This window comes from Rana temporaria, chromosome 2 (assembly GCF_905171775.1).
Source record: "Rana temporaria chromosome 2, aRanTem1.1, whole genome shotgun sequence".
Taxonomy (NCBI): domain Eukaryota; kingdom Metazoa; phylum Chordata; class Amphibia; order Anura; family Ranidae; genus Rana; species Rana temporaria.
Window position 1 is genome coordinate 317335772 of NC_053490.1, and position 26582 is coordinate 317362353.

The 26582-nt window shown below is 40.3% G+C and overlaps 1 protein-coding gene across 2 annotated transcripts; it reads right to left on the reverse strand.

The window, feature by feature from the left end:
- Positions 1 to 24768, reverse strand: OLFML3 (olfactomedin like 3). 2 transcript variants are annotated; one of them, XM_040337448.1, is made up of 4 exons: positions 24525 to 24768; positions 10113 to 10392; positions 7601 to 7675; positions 1 to 1110 (listed from the first exon to the last, which is right to left on the reverse strand). In XM_040337448.1, the coding sequence occupies exons 1-4, from the start codon at positions 24630 to 24632 to the stop codon at positions 323 to 325; spliced, it is 1251 nt and encodes a 416-aa protein (XP_040193382.1). In that variant the 5' UTR covers positions 24633 to 24768; the 3' UTR covers positions 1 to 322. The 2 variants fall into 2 exon arrangements, with proteins under 2 accessions (XP_040193382.1, XP_040193383.1); XM_040337449.1 differs by lacking the exon at positions 7601 to 7675.
- Between the last annotated feature and the right edge of the window lie 1814 nt (positions 24769 to 26582).

Here is a 26582-nt window from a genome sequence, read left to right on the forward strand (position 1 = left end):
TTTGTTAAAAGATCAAATTGATTATTTAAATAAAGAGGAACAAGGCTCAAGATAGCTGGATTTTCACTCCTAATTTGTAGCATGAATGTTGTACAGTTTGAATTAATTTACTGTATAGACTTTGAAAGTTCAGTCATTTTGATGTCAGAATACAAAGTACAGGGTACAGGGTAACACATATAAAGCAGCACTGGTGTATTTAAACATGCGGTGTTACCTAAATTTGTTTTTTATTTGTTAATAGAGCACAATGTGGTATACCCAATACATGTTAGCATCCTTTAAATGACAATGGCTACATTAAAGAACAATACATTCTGATCTAATACAATTCATCTTTGGGTTTCATGCTCAGTTTGTATATGATCTGGTAACCGTCATCCCAAGCATAGATCTGCCGCTCTTTAGGATTATACTTCATACTTGAATGGGATCCATACCTTTTAGGAAAGTAAACAACTGGTACATTTTCATTGGATATGGTGCCACTGACATCAAAGACACACTGTATACGAGAACGACTTGGGAGTTTGGTGTTGTACACTACATAAAGGGTGCCACAGACCACAAAAGCGCTTTCTGCATTTTCTATCGGACATGGAGTATCCCACATCTGCTCAATACCAAGGTTGTTTGAGTCCAGTTTGGCTAAGCATATGTTTTTCTCATTCTCCTTAGTAGCGTAGATGACCCATAGACCTTCTTCGTCGGCTACTATATCTATGAAGTTATGCTTGGATAATCCATAAACTGGTACTTGGTCTTCAATTGGTAGAACAGCACTATCAACCACTGTTTTGTTTGCCAAGTTGAATTTGATGACTTGAAATTCCTCTCCTTGTCGAACATAAAAAAGGTTGCCTCCATAAACAATATGGCCAGTGCCAACCCATGGAAAAGGAAGTTTGATTCGAGCTGCTTTGCGTGTTGAAGTAGAAAGAGTGAATTCTTTCATGCGTGGAAACACAAACACTGTATCGTTGCCAGCACCATCAAGGACATAAACTCTCTCTGAATTGCCTATGGGGTCTTTCGTCCAAAGCCCAGCAGAGCTCCCGTAGCGCTTCAGTATTTTCATGGCATTAACTTGAGAAATGGTGTCACTGCAGTCTACAGAAGCAGGTATGATAATAGAAAACAAAAATGAGCTTATGTTGTAACAGCAGAATAAATCAAATCAATATACTACAGTGTACTTGGTCACTGTCTAACAATTTGTAAAGATATAATATACCGTAGTTTCATGTTGCATATAGGCTGTTCTTTTATTAAAGGACCACACAATTTTTTGAGTAGTGAGGGTGAGAAAACTGGGGCGGCTTTAATAAACAGTTGAAGATCTGTCTCTTCCCTCACAGACACATTATAACATACATTACAACACGTGTTGTGTTGTCAATGAGTCCTAAGGTCAGGGCTCAGTCTCCGCTTGCATGTGAGCCTCTCTTATTGTTACAGAGACAACGTACAATGAATACATTTTCATCTGATTTCAGAGCTGGAAGTGGTCATTGCATGCTCATGCTTGACCATGCTGAAATAAAGGTAAAATGCTTCCAAGACTGTTAATTCTACATTTAGTGTTTAAGGGCAGGGATGAGGTTTGGTTCCTGGTCTACCATAGATTGAAGGAAAGCCCTGCCTGTTTGCAGTTCTTGGACCCACTTGAACTAATGCAATTAATTAGCCCGCCCAAATTCATTGTAATAATAATACACTGCAAAGGACTCTAAACTTAGTTCAGCTGGCTTAGAAGTTGGTTTATAATGGCCAATAATGGGGCTCTCATATTGCCCCTAACCTCCTTCATGGGGCACTGGAGGCTGGGTAGAGGACCTTATCACTTAACATTGGACCAAGGGCACTTTGCTCAGGGGGAAGAGAACTTTCTGCCTTGCCTTACAAGGAACCCCCCCCCCCCATGTTCAAGGGCCTGTGGCATGGCCAGGTACAGGAAGGAGGTGGGCACACACTTGCTGCCCTCCCTTTCTTGACCACTCAGTATGCATGCCTGGATAAGGATATGGTTGCGATATTAAAGTGGATGTAAACCCACTCTCATCCTTTCTAAACTACTGCCATAGCGCTGATCTATAAGTATATACATGCCTCCTGCATGTATCCTTACCTGTCAAATGTCTCCCCTCTGTCTGTTATGAGACCTGAAAAACTGCAGATTCTGTGGGTGGATCTGTTGTCTGGAGCTCAGTGAGCGGAGTCGTGATGTCAGTAGACTCCCCGCCCTCCTCTACACTCCCCTTGTCAACATGCATTTTTTCCTGTGTATTCCTTTCACTAAATTCTGCTATGATCACTAACATCCAGTCAAAATCCAGAAAAGTAACCACATGACTTCAGAAAAAGAGTGGGAGTGGGAATTAAAAAATAATGCCTGTCTCCAGGTTAGTGCATTAAATATGTAAATAACCTGTCATTCACAGCAAGGGGGCGGAACTGACTAAGGTTTTTCTCTGTATGTCCGTTTTATTACACTGAACAATAAAAGAGGAGTGCTCAGAGCTGGATTAACTCTGTGTGGCAAGACTGGGCACAGATGATAGGAAATCTTTTACTGTACATTGTGACATAAAAAATTGGGTTTACATCCACTTTAAGGCAAACCCCACTCTATTTATTTTCCTTTTCTTAAATAAATGAGCACCGTCACTTTCATTTTTAAACATCATCTTACTCAGGGAATTCAAGTGGGTCCATGGTAACATCATTGACCATAAAAGGTAATTTTATGGTAGATGATAAAGTTACCTTGGGATATCCTGAATTTCCCAGGCCACTTGCCTTTCAATATTGCTGTATCTTGCAAAATATTTTTGTACTGGCACATATCCACAATGTCAGTGCCCAGCTACCCGTGCCCTTTCTTAACAATAGCATGTCTATTCGCTTTAAAAATGGCCAGAATTTCGTTTTAGGATTCCCCTTCCCTAGACTTCATTGGGGCTTATTGCTAAGTTTAGGGTTTGCAGACTTCGTGCTGGCAACCCCCCCCCCCCCCTCCCCAGACTGAACCTGGGCAGATTCACTTGTTCCTAATTAATTAATTAAAAATTAATGCTCAAAATTTAAAGGGACTCATTAACTAAAACATCTGTGTGATTTGGCTGTAATGTAAGCAGCCTTTCCATCGCTCATTTGCCTCATACTAGTTCTGGGAAGGTGAAGAAGATAATCATCTTTATCGAGTCACTGCTCTAGATTAGTGTTGCTCACGAATATTCGCATTGCGAATATTCGACTCGAATATAGCATATTCGAGAAATCGCGCTATATTTCGAATTTCGCGGTGAATATTCGCAATTCCGAATATTCGCATTTTTTCAATTTGATTTTTAAAACAGATCACATCCTATCGACGTCTAAAAGCATTGCTGGTATGATTAGAGACCCTGGGCCGAGTAGCTAAGCTGAGGCGATCCTATTATGTTGCCAAATTGAAAAAAAAAAAATTGCGATTTTTCGCTATTGCGAATGCGAAAATGATTGCGAATTTTCGATAACTGTGGTAGGAGAACTCTGATTGTCTCTGATGCAAAAGGGGGGGGCTTTGTGTATGTGTATGTGTATGTTATGAATATTTGTATGTTTGATATTATTATTTTTTGTAAGAAGGAAAAAATTGCGCATACCTTAAAAAAGGGGAGAATACAGCAGCAACTCAAAAATGTTATACAACATAAATTAATACAAGACAGAAAATGGAGTCGCTCTACAAGAATAAAAAATATGTCTAGTGACAAGACATGTGGGCAAATTATAAAATAAGCAAGCGCAAATAACTTGTGAAATACACAGTGAAACAAATATATAAAGAAATATAGTCCCAATAATAGAAAAATAATCTTTCATAAAAATGTCTTTGATATGTGAAGTGAAAAAAAGTCCAAAGCATGCAGCATGAACGTGTTCAATCTTTAAGGTGTTTGATTGACAAACGGCTGTGACAGATGGATAGAGTAAAGAATCACCACCAATGCAAAACACTTTTTATTTTCTATTGTAAAATATCAAGAATATTCTGAGCCAATCAGAGTGCTCCTTCCGCATTTGCCGAATATTCGCAATTATTTTGTATTGTAAAATATCAAGAATATTCTGAGCCAATCAGAGTGCTCCTTCTGCATTTGCCGAATATTCGCAATTATTTTGTATTGTAAAATATCAAGAATATTCTGAGCCAATCAGAGTGCTCCTTCTGCATTTGCCGAATATTCGCAATTATTTTGTATTGTAAAATATCAAGAATATTCTGAGCCAATCAGAGTGCTCCTTCCGCATTTGCCGAATATTCGCAATTATTTTGTATTGTAAAATATCACGAATATTCTGAGCCAATCAGAGTGCTCCTACAGCATTTCTCGAAATTGCGCAATAAATATCGCATTCGCATGTTGCGATATTTCGATAAAATATCACGAATATTCTGAGCCAATCAGAGCGCTCCTCCAGCATTTCTCGAAATTGCGCAATAAATATCGCATTCGCATGTTGCGATATTTCGATAAAATATCATGAATATTCTGAGCCAATCAGAGCGCTCCTCCAGCATTTCTCGAAATTGCGCAATAAATATCGCATTCGCATGTTGCGATATTTCGATAAAATATCACGAATATTCTGAGCCAATCAGAGTGCTCCTACCGCAGTTATCAAAAAATCGCAATTATTTTCGCATTCGCAATAGCGAAAAATCGCAATCATTTACTTTCGATAAAATATCACGAATATTCGAATTTAGCGAATATATCTCGAATATTCGAATATATATTCGAGATATATCGCGAAATCGAATATGGCATATTCTGCTCAACACTACTCTAGATCTAGTTTGCAGAACTTGTGGTGAATGCTTCAATTAAGCCCCATACACACTATCAGTTTTCCTGATGGTTTTCTCTTCAGGTTTACCAAAACCATCTAATATGAGGTCAAACCTTAAGCGTTTCAATTTGAATGCAATCAGGCAGGTCCTTGTACTACATGGTTTCGGTAAACCTGAAGAGAAAACCAGCAGGAAAACTGATAGTGTGTATGGGGCTTAAGAGATTAATCCCACTGGTATTTGCTTGGAATTATGACACAGGCTATTTTTTTAGGCCCCCGTCGAGGTGCTCTTTTGCAACCTTGTAAATTTGAAAATCCTCTAAAGGTTTAAAATTTCTGGGTTGCTGAGTTTAGGGAGTTTTTTCTCACTTCATCACATTATTAAAATAAAAAATCTGTCATTTTGATCCATTGTTGCTTAACTAATGTGCAATATCAATTCAGAAAACCTTGTCAAGTTTTAAAGCTGGGTAGGTGAAGGAGGACAGAGGCAATTCTGCTCAATGATAAGCCCCCCCCCCCCGGTGCAGATTGATTGATTGATTGATTAATTTATGAGACAGTTTAGTGATACAAAAGCATGATGCATCTTAGCATACTCACCAAACCAAACCCTTTTTAATTATATTATTCGAGCTACACTAATAACATAAATATGTTTTGCAATTAATCAGTGAAATGACTATATAATGTAGGAATGAGACACGATAAATGCCTTTGTCCTAATCCTAAACTTTAACTTTTCATAGGGGATATTTCTACTGCAAATTTGTGTCAGTTTTTTATTTTTATTTCACTTTTTTAACTTAATTGAATGTTTCATTTAGTTTTGTTTTTAAATTGATTTCACATTAATTTAATAGGTAAAGAGTCCAAAGGATCCCTTTACTATTTTTATCAGAATCTGAAGGGAAAATGTATTTGATTTCTATGGAACTATAGTGGAAGAGTTCAGAATGATTTTAGCCCTCTTCTCCAAAAAACATCAATCAATGTTCAGTAATGTTGTGAGGGTGAACCAATATAGCAGGCAGTCTGCACATTCATAGACCAAATAGCTATAGTGATACTAGCATTTAATGTATATAAAATGTTATCAGTTATAGTATTACCATTTTGCTATTTAAAATCTGGAACAATTTGGTGGTCTACAGGTATTATGACAAGCCTTAATAAGCAACAGAACCAACCTCAGTGCGGAGTTCTCACTAACACATACTGTAAACAATTTTTCTCAATATCCCCAACTTAAGAATGCGCTGCAGACGCAAGAACAAATGCTTCCCTTAAATATATCTAGCTCCTCGCTACTACAGGAGATTTAACAGGCTACCACTTGCAGGAGCCTGATATCACGGTCCTACTCTGTGTTGTCCTCCATTCAGGATCATGCTTTATTAAAAGTAGAGCTCATTTAGTTACTGACATCAGAGAGATACATGGTGATCAATGGGACATGGTCCTAGAGGTACTTCCTGCTGTGTCTGTATTAGCGTCACATAAACTGTCACAATTGATCATCTTGCACAGAGCTTATCGCACACGCCTGATAAACTATTTGCTTGGGGCCAAAGAGATTCTCCTTTATGTCCGTAATGCTCAATGACCAGAGGGGACTTTATACATATGTTTTGACGTGCCCGAAATTTACCCGATATTGGGCGGAGATTGTACAGGTAATTTCGGACCTAGCTCAAACACTTATATCTCTTAATCTATTGGTTAGGCGCAAATAATTATGAAATATATCCAAAAGGTATTTACACTATGGTGACAAGATTATTGTACCTAGCTAGAAAGCTGATTGCCCAATTTTTGTTGGCAGCCACCGTGCCTACTAAGGCACAGTGTATCGCATATGTTAACTCCCTTCTACCTATAGAACAATTCGATTATCGTCATTGAAAAGCGGTTAAAAAATGTAATCTCATTTGGCAGAGTTGGTTTGATAACCCAAGTCTCACCCCACCACACCTAGTGATGTATAGGCTGTTACAATTTTTAACCCACCAAGAGTTACAATGGTTTTGGCCTGAGCTTGGGAATTTTTATATCCGAGAATAGAAATAATATGCCATTCTGAGCAATTGCCCCTCAACAAGCTCTGGTTGGTTTGTTTGTATTTTCTCTTTTTTACTATTTTTATATCTTTACAAAACTTTGTATATGTACCAAATATGATGTGACGCTCTTTATTTCGCTGTATAACTTATGTACAAGGCCTGTGCTATTGGTTGTCATGTATATCCTTTTTTTATTGCAGTGTGCAATCACTTATTCCTGTCAATTAAAAAGCCAACCAACATATTCTATAAGCTTTTCCAGCAAGCTTTGAACCTTTCACATCAATTCATGGCCTAGTCAAAAGCAGACAAGGCCAATTTGGGTGGAGATTGGATAACTGGCTCTTATGATTTCTTGGCGTGGGACTACAATTTGGAATACTTGGGATGAAGCTTTCACAGATTTCAGCAAACTTAATAGCTGACTCATACAAAACTACATTTCACTTACTTTCAGCTTACTTTGTGCTAAGTGGGAGAGTTTGTTACAGTCAACTAATCAGTCCTGGTGTTCTAAATTACTGCTGGGAAATGTCAAATACATCAGCAAGAAATTTGATTTCTTAAAGCATTTTGTACACACAAATTCAACAGGATTATATTATGACATTGCTTGAGTAGTTCAGTTAACAAAAGTAGAATCATATTTTAAGTGTCAAGAAGAAAGACAGATGGGGTTAATGGAACCCACTTACATGACTTCCGGATGGCAGGGGGACTCTGTACCACATCTGGCTCTGCATTGTCAGCGATCTCAGCCTTGGGACAACCTATTATAATATGAGAGGTAGGTTCCACTAACCCCTTTGAACTTACAGTATGCATGCCAAATCATGCTAACATTTTAGTAGGTAATTTGTGCAAATATACCCTTGAAGTCAACAAATTCTAGACACCATCAAAATTAATTTGAAAATTTGATATTGTACATATTCAAAGTGTTATATACCACAAAGTAAACGTCAATCTTTTATTGCAGAAGCATCATAAAAATGTTTTTAAGTGAGTTGGAAATAGTTTTACTGCTCTTGTCAATTAAAAATGATGATTGTAATTTAGATATTTTTTCAGATAATACACGTCGTACTGTGAAGCTAATGTATTGTTAAGCGTCTCTATTATTATTTTTTTAAATGGTCCCCCACGCAGGCTTAGGTCATAATGTACTAGTATGCATTGCATATTAGTACAATATGACAGACTTACCTGCAGACAGAGCCCTCCAGTGCTGCGCTGACAAGGCTTCTCTTGGTCTCCAGCAGCTTCCACCTTCGCTCCGGTCTTCCTTCCGAGTTCCTGAACTGCAGGTGCTTGATCGGCTGTGCCACAGGTAATATCACTCCCGCGCATGCTCATGAGAGTCACATCACCGCGGCACGCAGAGCGGGCTGTATATGTGGTCAGATCACATTTCCCCGCTGACAGACGGGATGGGGGGGGGCTTTTGTGACAGAAGAGACAACTAGGGTCTCTTCTCTTATAAAAAGCCTGCCTGTCAGTGGATTTTCTCTTGTAAGCGTTTACTACCACTTTAAGGTAAATTGCATCCATATCTATTCTAAAGAAAAGGATGAGTGGTTTCTTACACAGAAAGGGCTGGTGAGGTCGGTTCTAATCATTTCCAATATTCGCTATATAAATTTATTTCTACAGCCATTATTTGTATGCCACTAATGGGCAAAAAATGCCTAAAGAAGGAGTCTAAGTTAAAGTCAAGGGCTGTGCTGTTAGAGCAGCCTTATGTTTAAGTTAAATAAAGCTAATTCAACTGGTGAAAAGTAGTAGGTGTTCTGTAATCTAATATTTAAGAGTACTGATAAAACTTCTTACTCTAGGTTTCTGTTGGAAAGATGTGACTTTAACAGGTACCCTTGTGCATTAGTGTTAGTTACGCTACCACTGTACTTATGATTGAAAGCCCAGCTTATTTTTACTCTTATACAAATTAATTAGATTTTCCATCACTTCCTGCCTTGTCTACCACTATCACCTGCTTCTTGAAGTGCCTATGGAATTAGCAACTCTCAACTTGCTATTGGCGTATCTGTAGAGAACTTCCACATACCAGTGGCCTGGCCTATTGATAGGTAGCTCAGACCCTTGGCATTAGAATGTGGGTTTTGGACATATGGTCCACAACCCAAAATTTAAAAGACTTGAAGGAGGTTTTTAGGTGCACGAAAGCTATGAACTGACATAGTAGAGTTAAGAAAAAGAACATAGACCAGGGGTGCCCAATTGGCATCCCATGGGCCACATGTGGCCGTGGAGTCCTCTGATGTGACCCGGGACCTCCTGCTCTGGGAGGAAGCCTAGATCGTGTGTTGCTGATCTGCCATCCCAGAGCTTCAGTGTTGTGAACGGAGTCTTGGTAGAGCAAGCAAGCGGCTGCGGAGCAGAGCCGCATAAGCTGATGCTTCCCGTATAGCGCCGGCTCCTGTCACAGGCAGAGTGATGCCAAATTCACTCCGCTTGGAACAGCAACAGCTAGCGATACCTGAATGGAAGACTGTTATTAAAGTTCAGTTTATTACTAAAATCACAGTAAATAATATAGGCAATATTTACATATTTGTTGGAAAATTGTGATGAGGATGCCATAGTCATTATTTACCTATCAGTAAAAGTTTTAACCTAAAAACTTTATTAAGATTACATGCACTGACATTTTGTTTTTGGAAAAATCGTCAATCAATAAGAAAATAATTTAACAGCCAATGAGATAATAATTTGTTGTAACTAAAGTTAAAGCATATCTGAAGCCAAAAAATTATTATTTTTTTATTCAGTTTGGTAAGGTTTTTGTTGATGTCAGGGACAGGGAGATTCTCCCCCTCTATTTGTCTTGGAGATTATTGTTACTGGAAATTTTGAAATTTTACAGTTGGAGGGAATGGGAAATCTTCCAATGGGGGGCCATTCTCCCATAGACAGCTGTTTAAGAAAGATGTATGCTAAACATTAGAGTGATTTGCACTTACTTCCTGTTGTGTCCCCAGAGCAGTAAATGAAAAGAAATCTCAATGGGACAGCAAAAAAAAAAAAGATGAAGAAAGAAAGACAACCGCATTGGCTACTCTAACTGAAAAAATGTTTGGCTTGAGATACACTTTAAAATCATACAGTATAAACTTATTGTTTAATCCCCGAACAAAGGAATATTTGCACAGCTACCTATTTAGCATCTCAAAATACGAAAAAATATACCTGTAAGTTTCTCATATTTTTCATTTTTCTTCTTCTTGTTCATATGTAGTTCTGTCAGTTTTTCATCTATTTCAACACATGGCGGTGCAGGGTTCTGAGTTTCCAAGTAGTCCACCTCTCTCTCTAGCCGGTCAACGCGAACATTTGTGTTCTCCACTTCATTCCTCACTGAGTCTCGCTCTTTTTCTATGTTTTCCAGCATTTTCAGTACCTGGTTCTTGAAATCTCGAAGTTCTGAGCTGTAGCGGTTGCTATGATCATGCCATTGTGCAATTCTTTCCTGCAAGTATAGTTTAAGTTTGTTAACTCTTTCAGTGGGAACCCTTAAACTGGTATTAAAACCAAAACCAAAAATGTAATATATTATAAATATATTGCAGCTTACCAATTCTTATAAATGGCAGCTTAATTTATTTTTTGGGCTTTTTTTTCCCAACTGTTTATCTAGCCAGTAAGTCACTGACAGGAATGCTTACAATGGTAAACTTTTATTAATTTATATAAAGCCTTTATCACAAGAGGAAAATAAAAATGTTGCTGCAACTACTTAAAAAGTGTTAGCTGGAGTTTGACCAGTAGCATCGGGGGGCGAGGGGGACTAGAGCCCCAAGTGGGCCCCCAAAAGCCTGAGTCTCAGGCATTCACAGCTCTATTATTAGCCCCGAGCCCGGGCGGGGGCCGATCTGACTGGAGCGCAGCCAAGTGACATAGCAGGTCCCACCTTCTGGAGCCTGCAGCGCCTATGATGGATGTCACACTGGTCCAATGCTGGGACCGCAGGATGTGTGAAGTCCATCATAGGTGCTGCAGGCTCCAGAGGGTGGGAATTTTAATGCGGCCGTGGCGCCGCGTCACTGTGAGATCCCTGGGCGGGTGGGTGGCTCGCCTCTTCTCCTCTGGCTCTGTCGATGATGATGATGATGATGATGGGTGCGCCGCACACTACAGCTGAGCTGCAGGACACATGAAGTCTGTCTGGTCAGGTAGGTCAGTGTATGTATGTCAGGTAGGTCAGTGTATGTGCCAAGTAGGTCAGTGTATGTCAGGTAATTCAGTGTATCTATGTCAGGTAGGTCAGTGTGTATGTCAGGTAGGTCAGTGTATGTGCCAGGTAGGTCAGTGCATGCATGTCAGGTTAGGTCAGTGTATGTCAGGTAGGTCAGTGTATGTGCTAGGTATGTCAGTGTATTACAGGTAGGTCAGTGTATGTATGTCAGGTAGGTCAGTGTGCATGTCAGGTAGGTCAGTGTATGGCTGTCAGGTAGGTCAGTGTATGACTTTCAGGTAGGTCAGTGTATGTGCCAGGTAGGTCAGTGTATATCAGGTAGGTCAGTGTGTGTATGTATGTCAGGTAGGTCAGTGTGCATGTCAGGTAGGTCAGTGTATGTCTGTCAGGTAGATCAGTGTATGACTTTCAGGTAGGTCAGTATATGTGCCAGGTAGGTCAGTGTAATGGTCAGTGTGTATCAGGTAGGTCAGTGTGTCAGGTAGGTGAGTTTAGTGGTCAGCATTGATGGACACTGGTAAGCCAGGCAGCAACCAGCAAGTGATCTTACCCCCGCCACACAACACCCCCTCTCCACACAACCCCGCCACCCAGCAAAAACCCCTCCCCCCGGTGTCGAGCTCGGACTTCGGGGCTGAAGCCCCTCTTTTTGCCATCTAGCAATGCCCCTGAGTTTAACTTTCATTTGTTAGCCCCCCAGACTGACAATGCTGCTGTCCAAAGGTATCTCCGTTGCTCCCCCAGTAGAGTGGAGAAATCCTAAGGTCCCTTTCACATGGGGCAGACTCTGTTTTGATCAGCAGGGGGTCTGTCCGCTGATCCCCTGCTGATTAGAGCAAAGCAGGCAGATGACAGGTCGTTGTCTGCTCAGTTTCTGCAGAGTGGACATGGACAGAGCCCTTTCTGCTCTATGGGGGGGTTTGGGTGTAAATGGCCTATGTTGTACGTTTGCACACAACTGTCCTCTCATCTGATCCGCATAGACAGAGGACAAATTCCCTTCCATTTTTTTGTGGATCGGATCGGATTAGAGGTAAACAGGTGTAAATGGACCTCCAGGCAGGTCATGTTGGGTGCAAATCTTCTTCTCATGCCGCGTACACACGGTCGTTTTTTGTTTTGTAAAAAAACGTTGTTTTTTATCATGAAAAAAAACAACGTTTTTCCAACTTCATTTTAAAAAACGATGTTGCCCACACACCATCGTTTTCTCAAAATGCTCTAGCAAAGCGTGGTTACGTACAACACGTACAACGACACTCTGTTCCATTCAAGCTCCAGTCTCATAACTTGCTTCTGAGCATGCGCGGGTTTAAAACATCATTTTAGCCCCCACACGATCATTTTTTATGACACAAAAAACGACATTTTGAAAAACTACATAAAAAATTTAAGCATGTTCAAATTTTTTTTTGGTCGTTTTTTAGAAGACAAAAAACGATGTGAAGCCCACACACGATCATTTTAAATGACGTTTTTAAAAACGTTGTTTTATTTCATCACAAAAAACGACCGTGTGTACGCGGCATCAGGAACTGAGGGTGCTAGCAATGCACATGGCAAATAAGAACAAAAGATGATCAGGACAGCCGCACTCTAATCCAACGTAACTTTAATGTAAAAAGCTGGAAACAGGCACTACAGCGTTTACTCATAGCTTAAATACTGAAGTTAGTGTGAAACGCGTCAGTGGTCCTAGGTTCCGCTGTGACTTGTAGTGCCTGTTTCCATTTTTTTACATTAAAGTTACGTTGAATTGGAGTGCGGTTGTCCTCATCATCTTTTGTTCTCCTTCACTTCCTGTCCCATAGCCAAACAGGAAGTGAGAGGAAATCCCTAGAAATTAAAGGAAGTCCTCCGGGACCCCCAGGTCACCAGAACTAATGTCCCTATTGGAAGATTTCCCCTCTATTTCTCTTTTGGTGACAACCCAACATTTGGGATTTTCTTTTACTTTCTACAATAACGGTAACCAGGACAATTACAATTAAAGAGGGTGAATCTCCATAATGGTGGGGCACAGACAGCACTTAAAACTGACAGGGGTTTTAATACCACCCCACCCTATCCAAAAATAATAATAACACGTTTTGCTTTTATACGTTAATACTACTTTAAACAATGTTTTTCCTATAAGCTTTTTTTCTGTTTATTTACCAGAATTCGTTTTCTGACAATTTATTTTAAATCCAACATATAATGTCTTTTGAAATCATAGTGTTTATGTAATTATTTTTAGTCTTTTAGTAACCTCACTTGTGTAAACAGCAGATTTGGTCTTTGAAGCAAGACAGCTGCTTCATAGACATTCACTTTCTGAAGACTTCTGTGAGATACATGCTTATCTTTGATGTGGTTGCATGTTTTTTTTTTTTCTGCTCTTGGAAATGTATTAAAGAGCAGAGAGGAAAAAGAAAGGTCACGCACTAAACCTACAGTGTGGCAAACTCAGAAGAGCAGCACATGCTCAGAGTGTACTTCCACATCAATGAAATAATGATAAAACCTTTTCATGTTGACATTTAACCAAGCTTCAAAGAATAAATAGTCCGCCATTTTATACCTAAATCCAAAATGCAAGTTTATCCAGCTTGGAAACACATCTTTAAAAGTATTTACATGGTAAGCAACATAAGTGTTTTACCACTAGAGTCTGTAGGTCTTGGTTTTCTGTTTTTTACCCACCAAACCACTTTAATTTAACCTGAACATCTACAGTACCTGCCAAGGGGTAGAATTAGGAAGCCATTTCCAAATTATTTTGGCTCTCTTGAACGATTTAACTTGACAAATAGTAACGGACGTTTAAAAACGTCAGTTTTGCCGCGTTTAAATGCCGTGTTTGCGTTTAGAATCGTTTTTTCTTTCAAAGAGTCAAAAAATTGAAATGCAAACTGTAAACAAAACATGGCTAAATGCGAGTTACCGTGTTTACAAGCTGTTACAGGCGTTTAGCATTTCAAATGGCGCTGAACACACATCCTGAACACATTTTTTTGCTTTCTAAAAAAATGCTTCTAAACTTCCTAGGGCCAGATCCACAAAGAAGTTACGGTGGCGTATCTATTGATACGCCGCGTAACTTCTAGGCTGCTCCGGCGTATCTTTGTTTTGTATCCACAAAACAAGATACGACTGAATGTGGGCTCGATTCGACTGGCGTACGTCTTAGTACGCCGTCTGATCTTAGGTGCATATTTACACTGGCCGCTAGGTGGCGCTTCCGTTGATTTCCACGTAGAGTATGCAAATTAGCTAGATACGCCGATTCACAGAATCGGCCGGCGCATTTTTTTACGTCGTTTACGTAAGGCTTTTTTCGGCGTAACGTTACCCCTGCTCTATGAGGCGTACGCAATGTTAGGTATGGATGTCGGGCCAGCGTCAAATTTTCCGTCGTTTGCGTAAAACGTTCGCGAATAGGGCTTTGCGTAAATGACTTTCACGTCGAAAGCATTGACTATTTGTGACGTGATTTCGAGCATGCACACTGGGATACCCCCACGGACGGCGCATGCCGTTAAAAAAAAAACGTCATTTAACGTCAAGTTGAATTGACATAAAACACGCCCACATCTTTGTCATTTGAATTCCGCGCCCTTACGACGACACATTCACACTACGCCGCCGTAACTTTAGATGCAAGTGCTTTGTGAATACAGCACTTGCCTCTCAAAGTAGCGGCGGCGTAGCGTAACTACCATACGCTACGTCTGCTTAAAATTACGCCGAGCTACGTGGATCTGGCCCCTAGATTTTAAACTGCCTAGAAACGACTATAAATGATCCCGTGTACATGTACTGATAAGATAACATAGAGCAGAGTTCAGAGGCAGCTTAAAAAGATGCCCAACTGCTCCTAAACATCAGTTTACCAGCAGCAGTGTACATGAAGCCTAAAGACTCGTACACATGATCAGATTGTTAGCAGGGGATTGTCTGTTGACAGACTGTTGGCCTAAAATCTGACCGTTAGTATGCTCCTTCAGAAAATTGTTGTCCAACTTTCTGCCAACAAATCTTGGATGACATGCTAGTAAATTTTCCACGGACAGCGGTCTGTTGGCAGATTTTCTGATGGTCAGTACACATTTCCGTCACACAAAAGTTAAAAGTACAAACACGCATGCTTGGAATCAATGCTCACCAAACAAAAAAATTTTTGTTTGGTGAGAGGGTGAGAGCTGAAAGTCCTTGTAGTACGTCACTGCGTTCATGTTTGTTGGCCGACAATTGTGTGCCGTTAGTATGCTAGGCAAGATCCAGGCACACTCCCTGAAGACAAAAATCAGACGCTCGGTTGGCCAACAATTTGATCGTGTGTACCAGGCTTAAGACCCTATACACACTATTAGATTTTCTGCAGATATTTATCTTCAGATTTACCAGAACCATATAATATGAAATCTGAAGTCAAAAATCTGCAGAAAATGTAATAGTGTGTATGGGGCCTTCGTGTGTGAGTTTTTATTCATCTTGTTAACGATGTTAATTTCTGATATGCTGTGAAATTGTGTAATCTTCACAATATAAGTATAACTAGGGTGTAAATATTAGCATGAAAAATCAGTGAGTTACTAATGCTATCAAGTAAACACTGCCACTGCGATAAAATCAGAAGCTCATTCAATTTCCCCCTATGTGTACTTTGTAATCCCCTTTTCTTCAGTCTCATCTTCCTGTATCACAGATCTCATTAAAATTTCCAAAGCAAGTTTGAATTTGATTGATGGGTGTGAGACACTACTTAGTACTGTTTTTATCATTTTTATTTTTTTACATTAGGCTTTTTGTGTGTGACTGGCAGCAGCATTACAAGCAAATGTGTTCAAGGATCACCTAACTTGCCACTAAATTAAGCACAGTGGACTGTGCATCCCGGTTATGCTGATGAAACCCTGAAGCACTGAGCAGGTAGGCTGTCCTCTTTGTATTATTCTCAAAGTTTCATTTTCAATTTTTACTGGAGTAGACTTTTAATTCTTCTGACATTTCTTTATTAGTTTTCAATATAGTGGTCCTAGTCCAGCAGCACTCTGGTGAATGATTCCTACCTCCACACTAAGGCCCCATACACACCATAGAATCTATCCGCAGATAAATCCCATCAAATGGGTTTCTGCGGATAGATTCTATGGTGTGTACACTCCGTCGGATATTTATCCGCGGATAAATCTCCCCTGGGATGGATTTCCAGCAGATGGATATTTGCTGACATGCTCAACAAATCCATCTGCTGGAATCCATCCCAACGGATGGATCCGCTCGTCTGTACAGACTCACCGGATCCATCCGTCCAAAGGGATTCCCCGCACGCGTCGTAATGATTTGACGCATGCGTGGAATTCCTTATATGACAGCGTCGCGCCCGTCGCCGCGTCATAATCGCGGCGACGGCGCGACATCGCCAGAGGATTTCCGCGCGGATTTCAATGCGATGGTGTGTACACGCCATCGCATAGAAATCTTCTGAAATCCTCGAGAGGATTTATCCGCGGATACGGTCCGCTGGACCGTATCCGCGGATAAATCCTCTCGTGTGTATGGGGCCTTATTCAATGTTCCTCTATATTGAACACTGATTTCCTTTGGGGTATATTTTTGTATTTTCAGCTTTTAGATGGCAAGTTAGGTGGCTGTAGACTTTGATTTTCTTAATTAAGTTTGCTAATATTTTGTAGATTCCGTACTTTAGTGTACACTAGTACTACTTTAACTCGATAACTATTTGTCATATGTTTTTTGAGTAAATAAGTAAAAAATAAAGATTTCTTTGGATGCAATAAGGTAAAAAAAAAAGAAGGGTTTACAAACGCTTTAATTACGGCAATTCATATTTCTCTGTTTAGTATCACTTTAAATTAAAACAGAGCAGAGAGCAAGCTATATGCACTAGCACACATGGTAGAAAGCCATCTCTAGCAGACTCTAGCAGTACAATGTTATATTTATGGACCGTGTGCCCTAGAGTTTCTGAAAATGGTGGTTAAAGTTGCAATGGATTAAAGAGGATTGTCAGGCTTAAAAATAAATAAATAAAAATCAGAAGCTACAAATAGCTTGGGAGAGCAAAACAAATCCCAAGAAATTCTTTAAGTGTATAAATAGTAAACGAGGGAGTAAAAGAGGGAGGAAAGACCATATTGGCCCCATAAAGAATGAGGAAGGACATCTGATTACAAAGGATGGGGTGATGGTGAATATATTGAATTTATTATTTTCCTCAGTCTTCACAAGGGAATCAGGTGCTTCAGTAACCAATACTGCAGTGTCTATTCTCATGACACAACACAGGAAGCACCTCCATGGTTAACAGTGGACAGAATTAAAATTAGACTTGGGAAACTTCATATTAATAAATCACCAGGACCAGATGGCTTACACACGAGGGTACTTAGGGAACTCAGTCAAGAAATTGCCAGACCATTGTTCCTAATTTTTACTGACAGTTTACTGACTGAAATTGTACCAGCTGATTGGAGAAAGGCCAATGTAGCACCAATATTTAACCACTTCAATACAGGTCTTTTATACCCACCTCCGTACCGGGCCTATTCTGGCACTTCTCTCCTATATGTAAAAATCATCATTCTTTTGCTAGAAAATTACTCAGAACCCCCAAACATTATATATGTTTTTTTAGCAGACACCCTAAGGAATAAAATGGCAGTCATTGCAACTTTTTATCTTGCACGGTATTTGCGCAATTATTTTTCAGATACCTAACATGTCATGCTTTAAAATTGCGCACACTCATGGAATGGCGCCAAACTTTGTTACTTAAAAATCTCCATAGGCGACGCTTTGAAAATGTTTACAGGTTATCAGTTTAGAGTTACAGAGGAGTTCTAGTGCTAGAATTGTTGCACATGCTCTAATGCACGTGGCGATACCTCACATGTGTGGTTTGAACAACGTTTACATACGTGGGCAGGACTTACGTGTGCGTTCGCTTCTGAGCGCAAAATACCGGGGTCAGGGGCGTCTTAATTTTTATTTGTATTTATTTATTTTTTTACTTATTTATTTATTTTTTACATATTTTTTTTTATGGCTTTTATCCCTATTACAAGAAATGTAAACATTCCTTGTAATAGGAATAGTGTGTGACAGGTCCTCTTTAAGAAGAGATGCGGGGTCAATAAGACCCCGCATCTCTCCTCCAGGCTGGAAATCATGAGATCGTGAAAAAAAATTCACAGATCTCATGCTTACTAGCTGCAATTGCGGCTTTGTTTACTTACGGGTACCCGGGCGTGACGTCATCACATCGCGCCCGGGCCTCTGACAGTCATAGAAATGAGTTGTGACCATCTGGTCACCAATCATCTCTATGCTTCCTATCCGGCGCAGGGCGATCCTTTCTCCGGGCCCCCGATGGCACGGGGGAGCCTGGAGAAGCACCGGATGGTGGCGGGAGGGGGCGAAACCGCCGCTATGATCATTCTTATGGTGCACAGGATTGCCGCCAGAACACAATGATATCTTAATGATGCCTCTAGCGGCAGGCATCATTCAGATATCACCGCACAAAGTCCAGGACATCATATGACGTCCACCCAGGATAGGAGATCCCCTTTGTGGACGTCATATGACGGTGTGCGGTATTGAAGTGGTTAAAAAGGGTCCAAAATACATTTGTTTGAATTACAGACCAATTAGCATAAATAGTAAGTAAGCTCTTGGAGGGGATGATAAGAGATTATATACAAGATTTTAGAAATGAGAACGGTATCATTAGCAATAATCAGCATGGATTCATAAAGAATCGTTCTTGCAAAACCAATCTATTAACCTTCTACGAAGAGTTGAGTTGCCATCTAGATAAAGGAAGACCCATAGACATGGTGTATCTGAATTTTGCAAAAGCATTTGACACAGTTCCCCATAAACATTTACTGTACAGGTAAGGTCTATTCAAGGGCGAGATTCAGAGGGTGGTGATAAATGGGGAATACTCTGAATGGACAGGGGTGGGTAGTGGGGTCCCCCAGGGTTCTCTGCTGGGACCAAATCTATTTAATTTGTTCATAAACGACCTGGAGGAAGGGGTGAACAGTGCATTCTCTGTATTTGCGGACGATACTAAGCTAAGCAGGGCAATAACTTCTCTGTAGGATGTGGAAACCCTGCAAAAAGATCTGAACAAATTAATGGTGTGGGCAACTACATGGCAAATGAGATTCAATGTAGAAAAATGTAGAATAATGCATTTGGGTTGCAAAAATATTAATGCACTCTATACACTGGGAGGAGAACCTCTGGGGGAATCTAGGATGGAAAAGGACCTGGGGGTCCTAGTAGATGATAGGCTCAGAAATGGCATGCAATGTCAAGCTGCTGCTAACAAAGAAAACAGAATATTGGCATGCATTAAAAAGGGGATTAACTCCAGAGATAAAACGATAATTCTTCTGCTCTACAAGACTCTGGTCTGGCCGCACCTAGAGTATGCTGTCCAGTTCTGGGCACAGGTCCTCAGGAAGGATGTACTGGAAATGGAGAGAGTACAAAGAAGGGCAACAAAGCTAATAAAGGGCCTGAAGGATATTAGTTATGTGGAAAGGTTGCGAACACTGAACTTATTCTCTCTGGAGAAGAGACGCTTGAGAGGGGATATGATTTCAATTTATAAATACCATACTGGTGAGTGGTGACCCCCACAATAGCGATAAAACTTTTTCGCAGAAGGGAGTTTAACAAGACATGTGGCCACTCATTGAATTAGAAGAAAAGAGGTTTAACCTTAAACTACGTAGAGGGTTCTTTACTGTAGGAGCGGCAAGGATGTGGAATTCCCACTCTGATCACATAGGCAATAATAGGTAATAATGTATATTATTAGATTAATAATATGTTACTACTATAGCTGTAAAATGCAGGATGTAGTCTGGAGTAATACTGCAATGTTTAGCAGAGATCAGATAGTGACATACATTTTCCATCAAATGTTGTGGCACAAATTTAGATGCAAATAGCACTTAACAGGGTTTCTATTTAAGCTTGCTTATAATTTCCAAATATGAAGGTTAACAGCCCCCAACCTCCCCATCCACTATATTTGCCCCAACACAACTGAGATGAGCACATATCCCTTTGCCAAACACCTTGGCTTGTTCTGGGCCAGACAACTTTTAGATTTTTCTGTGATCCTACTACTACTGTACCCAAAACTTGCTCCATAATAGAATATAATGGAAAGGCCACCTAGTTGCATCAATTAAACCAGGGCATTAATATGGATGCCACTTCACATCCACTAAGACCATGGAGCTATTTTTGTATTTAACATAACAGGCAAACAGTTATACCTAGGTTTTCTCAATATTAACCTGAAAGAAATGCAGCCACATCTAATATCCAGCTGTATACACATACTATATATGATGTGTGGTGTTATAGAATATACAATAGATTTGATTTTCCTCACTGTTATGATACACATAAAGAGACTGCTATAAAGGCGTATGCTAAAAACAGATGAAGCAGACAATATAGTATTTTCTGGGGAAAGTTTCCCTGTCTTGCATCACTCTAATGAGGTGGCAGTGGAAAACAGCCAATACTTTCACAAATCAGAGACTGGCAGTCTGAAGGATTGCATAAACTCTCTTTTACAGATCATAATATTTAGACCTCAACCATTTTAAAAAGTTGACAGTTGACATCACATGCATTTGACATTTGTTGATTACAGGCTGAATATACAGACATAGATAGAATTTTATTATACATTTTGCATAAACAAATTCGTAACTGACTAGACTAGGGCCACTATTTGTTGTGTTAATGCACACATTGTTGTGCATTTGGGCACACTACATTGAAGCAGCACAATTATTTTGAATTCTGAATGGCACCACAGGTCAAATCCATGCACCAGTGGCTTGCTTTACTGCAACACATGTGTGAATGTGTTCTCAGACCCTATTCATACCTGAGCTTCAAGCTACAAAATGCTTTTAGCAGAACTGTACCCAAAAGGGGATTTTCTGCTTCTTTGCATCCCCCCTCTCTTTTAATTATTGGCAATTTTTGAGGGGGGGAGTGGGTACCTGGTTTTGACAGGTACCCGCTCTCACTTCCGGTCAGATTGCCATGGCAATCTGAGCAGAAGTTTGCTCCCCCTTTCCCTACATCACAGGTCCTAGAAGACTGGAGGACCATTCACAAAGTGGCAATGCACTATTCACAACGCACATGCTCCTGTAGAAATGTCTCTTTATATAAGTAAGTGCTGAAGCGACCCCTGGCTGGAAGCGAGAATAGACAGAGCAAGAGGATGTCACCAGCACACCATGAATCTCCAGAGTGGGTCCAAAGCTTTATTCAGCGATCACATCGTTACACCAAATAGCATTGCTTTGGATCATTGCAGGACCTCTTCATCAGGTATGAAACATCACTATTTGGTGTAACAATGTGATCACCGAAATAACGCTTTGGACCTGTGGAGATTCATGGTGGTGGAATTCTCTTGCATTCTCAAAGTGGAGTGCGGCTTGTGCATGTGCAGTGGAAAACCGTCTGTGAAGCCACAATACTTTATTGCTGTTTTCCCTTACTTAAAGCGGAGTTCCAGTTGTTTTTGTGTTTATTAAAAGTCAACAGCTATAAAAAGGGTAGCTGATGACTTTCAATAACCACCCGAACCCTCAGTTCTCTCCCCTCTCCGCTCCCCGGCCCCCCGGCATTACAAGTGTAGGCTGTGACAACTTGCGTCTTCATGTGTGGCAAAGGAGGGGGGGGAGTGCCTAAAGTTGAACTTCCCCTTTTGGGTGGAGCTCAGCTTTAAGATGCTTTCACTTTCCTGATGAAGGGGCCCTGCGTGGCTCTTAAACGTTGCTGTATATTTATCATGTGACCAGTGACCTCGGAATAAAGCTTTGGACACTTTCAAGGAATCCCTGGTGTGTTGATGACATTTTCTTCACTTTGATTATCCACGGTTTCCAGCCTGTGGTCATTATAGCACCCAGCATCACAAAACAGTCAGTTTCTTGAAAGTGTGCGTGGGGAACATTGCATTTGGTTCCGCTTTAAGATGCTGGTGCCTGTATTATAAGTCAATTGAAGAACTGGCTCGGGTGAGGACAACACTGGATCCCTCCCTGGACAGATAAGTGTTTGAAACTGCTGACTTTTTTGGGGGAGACTGGAGCTCCTCTTTAATATTTAAAATGCAATTTTTTTAACTGGCGCTCAGGAGCATGTCACCCATAAAAGTACAGGAGCTTTTTTCAGGCAGATTTGAACACTTTTGGCCCAACAGACTTCAATAGGATCACATGGAAAAACACAGAATATGCACATTTTTAGGCACATCTATAATAAAAGTCTATGGGGCGTAATACTGCCTCAAAGAAGCTTCCGCACAGTAAAATCGCTCTTAAAATTTATGAAAAACATAAAGAAAACCTTTAATGTTACTTGAATATGCTACACTCAAGCCTAAATGCCTTAATAATAATTATTAATTATAATAATTTATTGCTGATAAAATTGAGAAATGCGGAAGATAAAATGTAACTAATGTGTTTCATGAGCCAAAATTTCACCTTTCATTAGTGCATTAATGAGCAGTGACAAAACTTAATGTAGATTTCTATCTAAAATACATCTTTGTTCAAAAAGGGCATATATAATAGCAATAGACATGTGTAAAAATGTACTGCACTGTTTGTGACTTTTCACCCAACATTCACAAGTGGGTAAAGCAGAATGAAAGTCTGCACATACCTCAATTACAGTGATGACATCTTTGTTTATTCTTCTTTAAGAATATTAAGGTATTGTTACTAGCCATGTCAGGATGATGTAACTTCCACGCATGCGCACAGGAGTTAATCTACCCCAACAATAGACAGATGTCTGGATTGTACTTTACACTAAGCTGAGCATGAGCAACTCTATAAATACAAGTTTGCAAGGAGGAAGGTAAGAATTTCACATTCACTGCTTAATAAATATGTCCCTAAATGGTACACAGCAAGCTAAAATATATATAGATATATAGGGCCAGAATTAGTAAGTTACGGCGGCGTAGTGTAAATCTGTCGGAGTAAGGGCGCGCAATTCAAATGGATAAGATGTGGGCGTGTTTTATGGTAATTCTACTTGACCCCACGTAAATTACGTTTTTTTGGAACGGAGCATACGCCGTCCGTGTGGGTATCCCAGTGCGCATGCTCGAAATCACGTTGCAAATAGTCAATGCTATTCGCGAACGTTTTACGCAAACGACGTAAACGACGGAAAATTTGACGCTGGCCCGACATCCATACTTAACATTGCGTACGCCTCATAGAGCAGGGGTAACGTTACGCTGAAAAAAGCCTTACGTAAATGACGTAAAAAAATGCGCCGTCCGGACGTACGTTCTGAGAATCGGCGTATCTAGCTAATTTGCATACTCTACGCGGAAATCAACGGAAGCGCCACCTAGTGGCCAGCGTAAATATGCACCTAAGATCCGACTCCGTACTAAGACGTACGTCAGTCGGATCTAGCCCCCATTCAGGCGTATCTTGTTTTGTGGATACAAAACAAAGATACGCCGGAGCATCCTAAAAGTTACGCGGCATATCAATAGATACGCCGGCGTAACTTCTTTGTGGATCTGGCCCAGTCTGTATATATCATACATGCATTGTATATGAACACAATTTCCACATAGTAGTGATAAATATTTATAAATGTATTTATTTTTTTACAAAAATAACAAGTAGCTCTTTTACTTGCATTTTTATTTTTCTGGTCCTTTAAATGGCTCTGCATCCGCTTTTATTCTGATATAGTTTGAAACAGATTCAAATCTGATACATAACTTGTTTCCCCTGGAAGTTGATTTTCCACTCTTTTTCTGTTTTGAGTAACATTTTCTGAGTTTGCTGAATTAACCATTAATTTTCCTGTGACAAATTATGCTAGATGTTTTTCCCTTTAACCTTCTTACTACGCAGTTTCAAGTGCCAAATTTCAAGGCTATAGTGGATATTAGCTGAAGGTTATTTCTATGCCAGCTAAGCAAACTTTAATTTCAAACATACGGGGATCTTAATACTAGACACTCTTTAAAAAAAAATGTTTTTTAATTTTAATAAAAAGTGGATTTTTCCAGTACTGAATTTTATATTTGAAGAGGCAACAACTACACTGTCACTTTAATACAGCATGATCTATATTGATGTCTGCGTCACATCATACGTCTTTAAAAAGAGATGGATATAAATCTCGTAAATTTATGTAATTTCAATTGCACAACTTTCCAGGTCTTTTTCATATGCCAGGCTTTTACAATAGATGGATGTGTTCATACATTTTTCACATCATAGACCTCTGTCTGATGACTGGAATTAGCGTATAAATATTACAGAGCAACATTTGATTGGACTAGCTCCACTTACCTCTAAACCTCCAATCCTTGTTTGCATGTACTCCATAAATGCCGTCTGTACTTGGGAATGCACCACGGTGACAAGGGAAAGAAGGACGCAGGCCACAATCCCAGCCATCTTTGGCTCCCTCCGTCGTTGATTTGTAAGATGTTCTTATTCCAGCAAGCTGTACTCTTACCAATAGTGAAAAAGAGTTTGGGCACAGTTGTGCTCTCCTGCTCAGCTTCCAGCCCACAGCTCTGGAATTCCTGGCTACTTTTCCTTGTAGGAGGGATTTTGTCTCTGCACAGCTCCATTCTCCTGTCTTTATTATAACCAGATGTAAGACAATTGCTAAATACTGTCAGAAACCCTTTCATCTCCAGAATCTGCTTTTAAAGTCATTTCAAATTAAAACTTTGACATTATTTGCACACTGATTGCTTCAAATAGACAAAGCAAACATTTTCCTTCTATGTACCAGACCATTTATCTTTAGTTACCGTGAAAACATACACAATAAGTAAATGTGATCATAGACGGCAAGATCTTATAGGTAGCTACAAAACAATCCCTGGTTAGAATGCCAGGTGTTACCAAGACCTTCACTCCTGGCTCATGATTGTGTGTCGTGCACACCCTGAAAGTTTTATGTTTTTACACAACACTTTTTTATCACAGTGTATCATAGTTGACTTCTTCTTTGAAAAATTCTAGGTGCTTGAATTTTATCCTGATCCAATGGCTTCAATATGAGTGAAGCTTCAAGTATGTACATCAGGAGTTCGGACTTCACCAGTTGAACACTTGCTCTTTTGCTTTCTGTATATTATAGAAGTTAAAGCTTATAAGACAAGGTGACGAGGGGAGAAATCAGGATCTCCACCTCATCGAATCAAAGAATGCCTTATATTAATTTAAAAAAATATAAGGTGTTCTGTGAATAGTGTCAGTGCCAAGCTAGCGACCCCTTCGCCACTTGGCCCTGGACCCGGAAGATAGCCGTTATCACTGTAGTGGTGTTGATTATTAAAGTGATTTTCAGGTTCCCCAAGGTATGAGATATGAATACTTAAATAGGTTCAAGCTGTAATAAAGACCATGGGGCAGATCCACAAAGATCTGCACCGGCGCAGCGTATCTGAGATACACTACGCCGCCGTAAATTACTTGGCTTTGGTTTGAATCCTGAAAGAATTTGCGCCGTAAGTTACGGCGGCGTAGTGTATCTCTCGCGGCATAAGGGCGCGGAATTCAAATGCGGCGAGTAGGGGGCGTGTTTCATTTAAATGAAGCGCGTCTCCTCGCCGAACGAACTGCGCATGCCCTGTCCGTCAAAACTCCCAGGGTGCATTGCTCCAAATGACGTCGCAAGGACGTCATTGTTTTCAACGTGAACGTAAATGGCGTCCAGCCCCATTCACGGACTACTTACGCAAACGACGTAAAATTTTCAAAATTATACGTGGGAACGACGGCCATACTTAACATTGAGTACGCCACCAGATAGCAGCTTTAACTATACGCCGGAAAAAGCAGAACGGAAACTACGTAAAAGAATGCGACGGGCGCTCGTACGTTCGTGGATCGTCGGAAATAGCTAATTTGCATACTCAATGCGGATTACGATGGGAACGCCACCACGTACACCTGTCGGATCTAACCCAGATGCCGTCGTATCTTGGTTTGAGGATTCTAAACAAAGATACGACGCAGGAATTTTGAAAGTACGCTGCCGTATCAATAGATACGCCGGCGTACTTTCTTTGTGGATCTGCCCCCATATCTATCTGGTGAGCAGCTTTAGTCAGTTATTCCCCCCCCCCCCCCCAAAAAAAAATGCAGTGCTTGTAAAAGAACACAACCCATTTCACCACTCACAGGCCAGGCTATATCCTTCCCGATACCCCAAAATCATTCACGTGCCAAGCCCCCCTAATCCGCTCTTGCTCCACTGTAGTCGACCACCCAAATAATAGGCTACACACAGAAGACGTTTAACTCCAGCCAAGGTTACTTTCAATGGTTTATTGCAATGACAGCACACTGCTCTCGCCACCCAAAGCCATACCCCCAACATGTTTCACC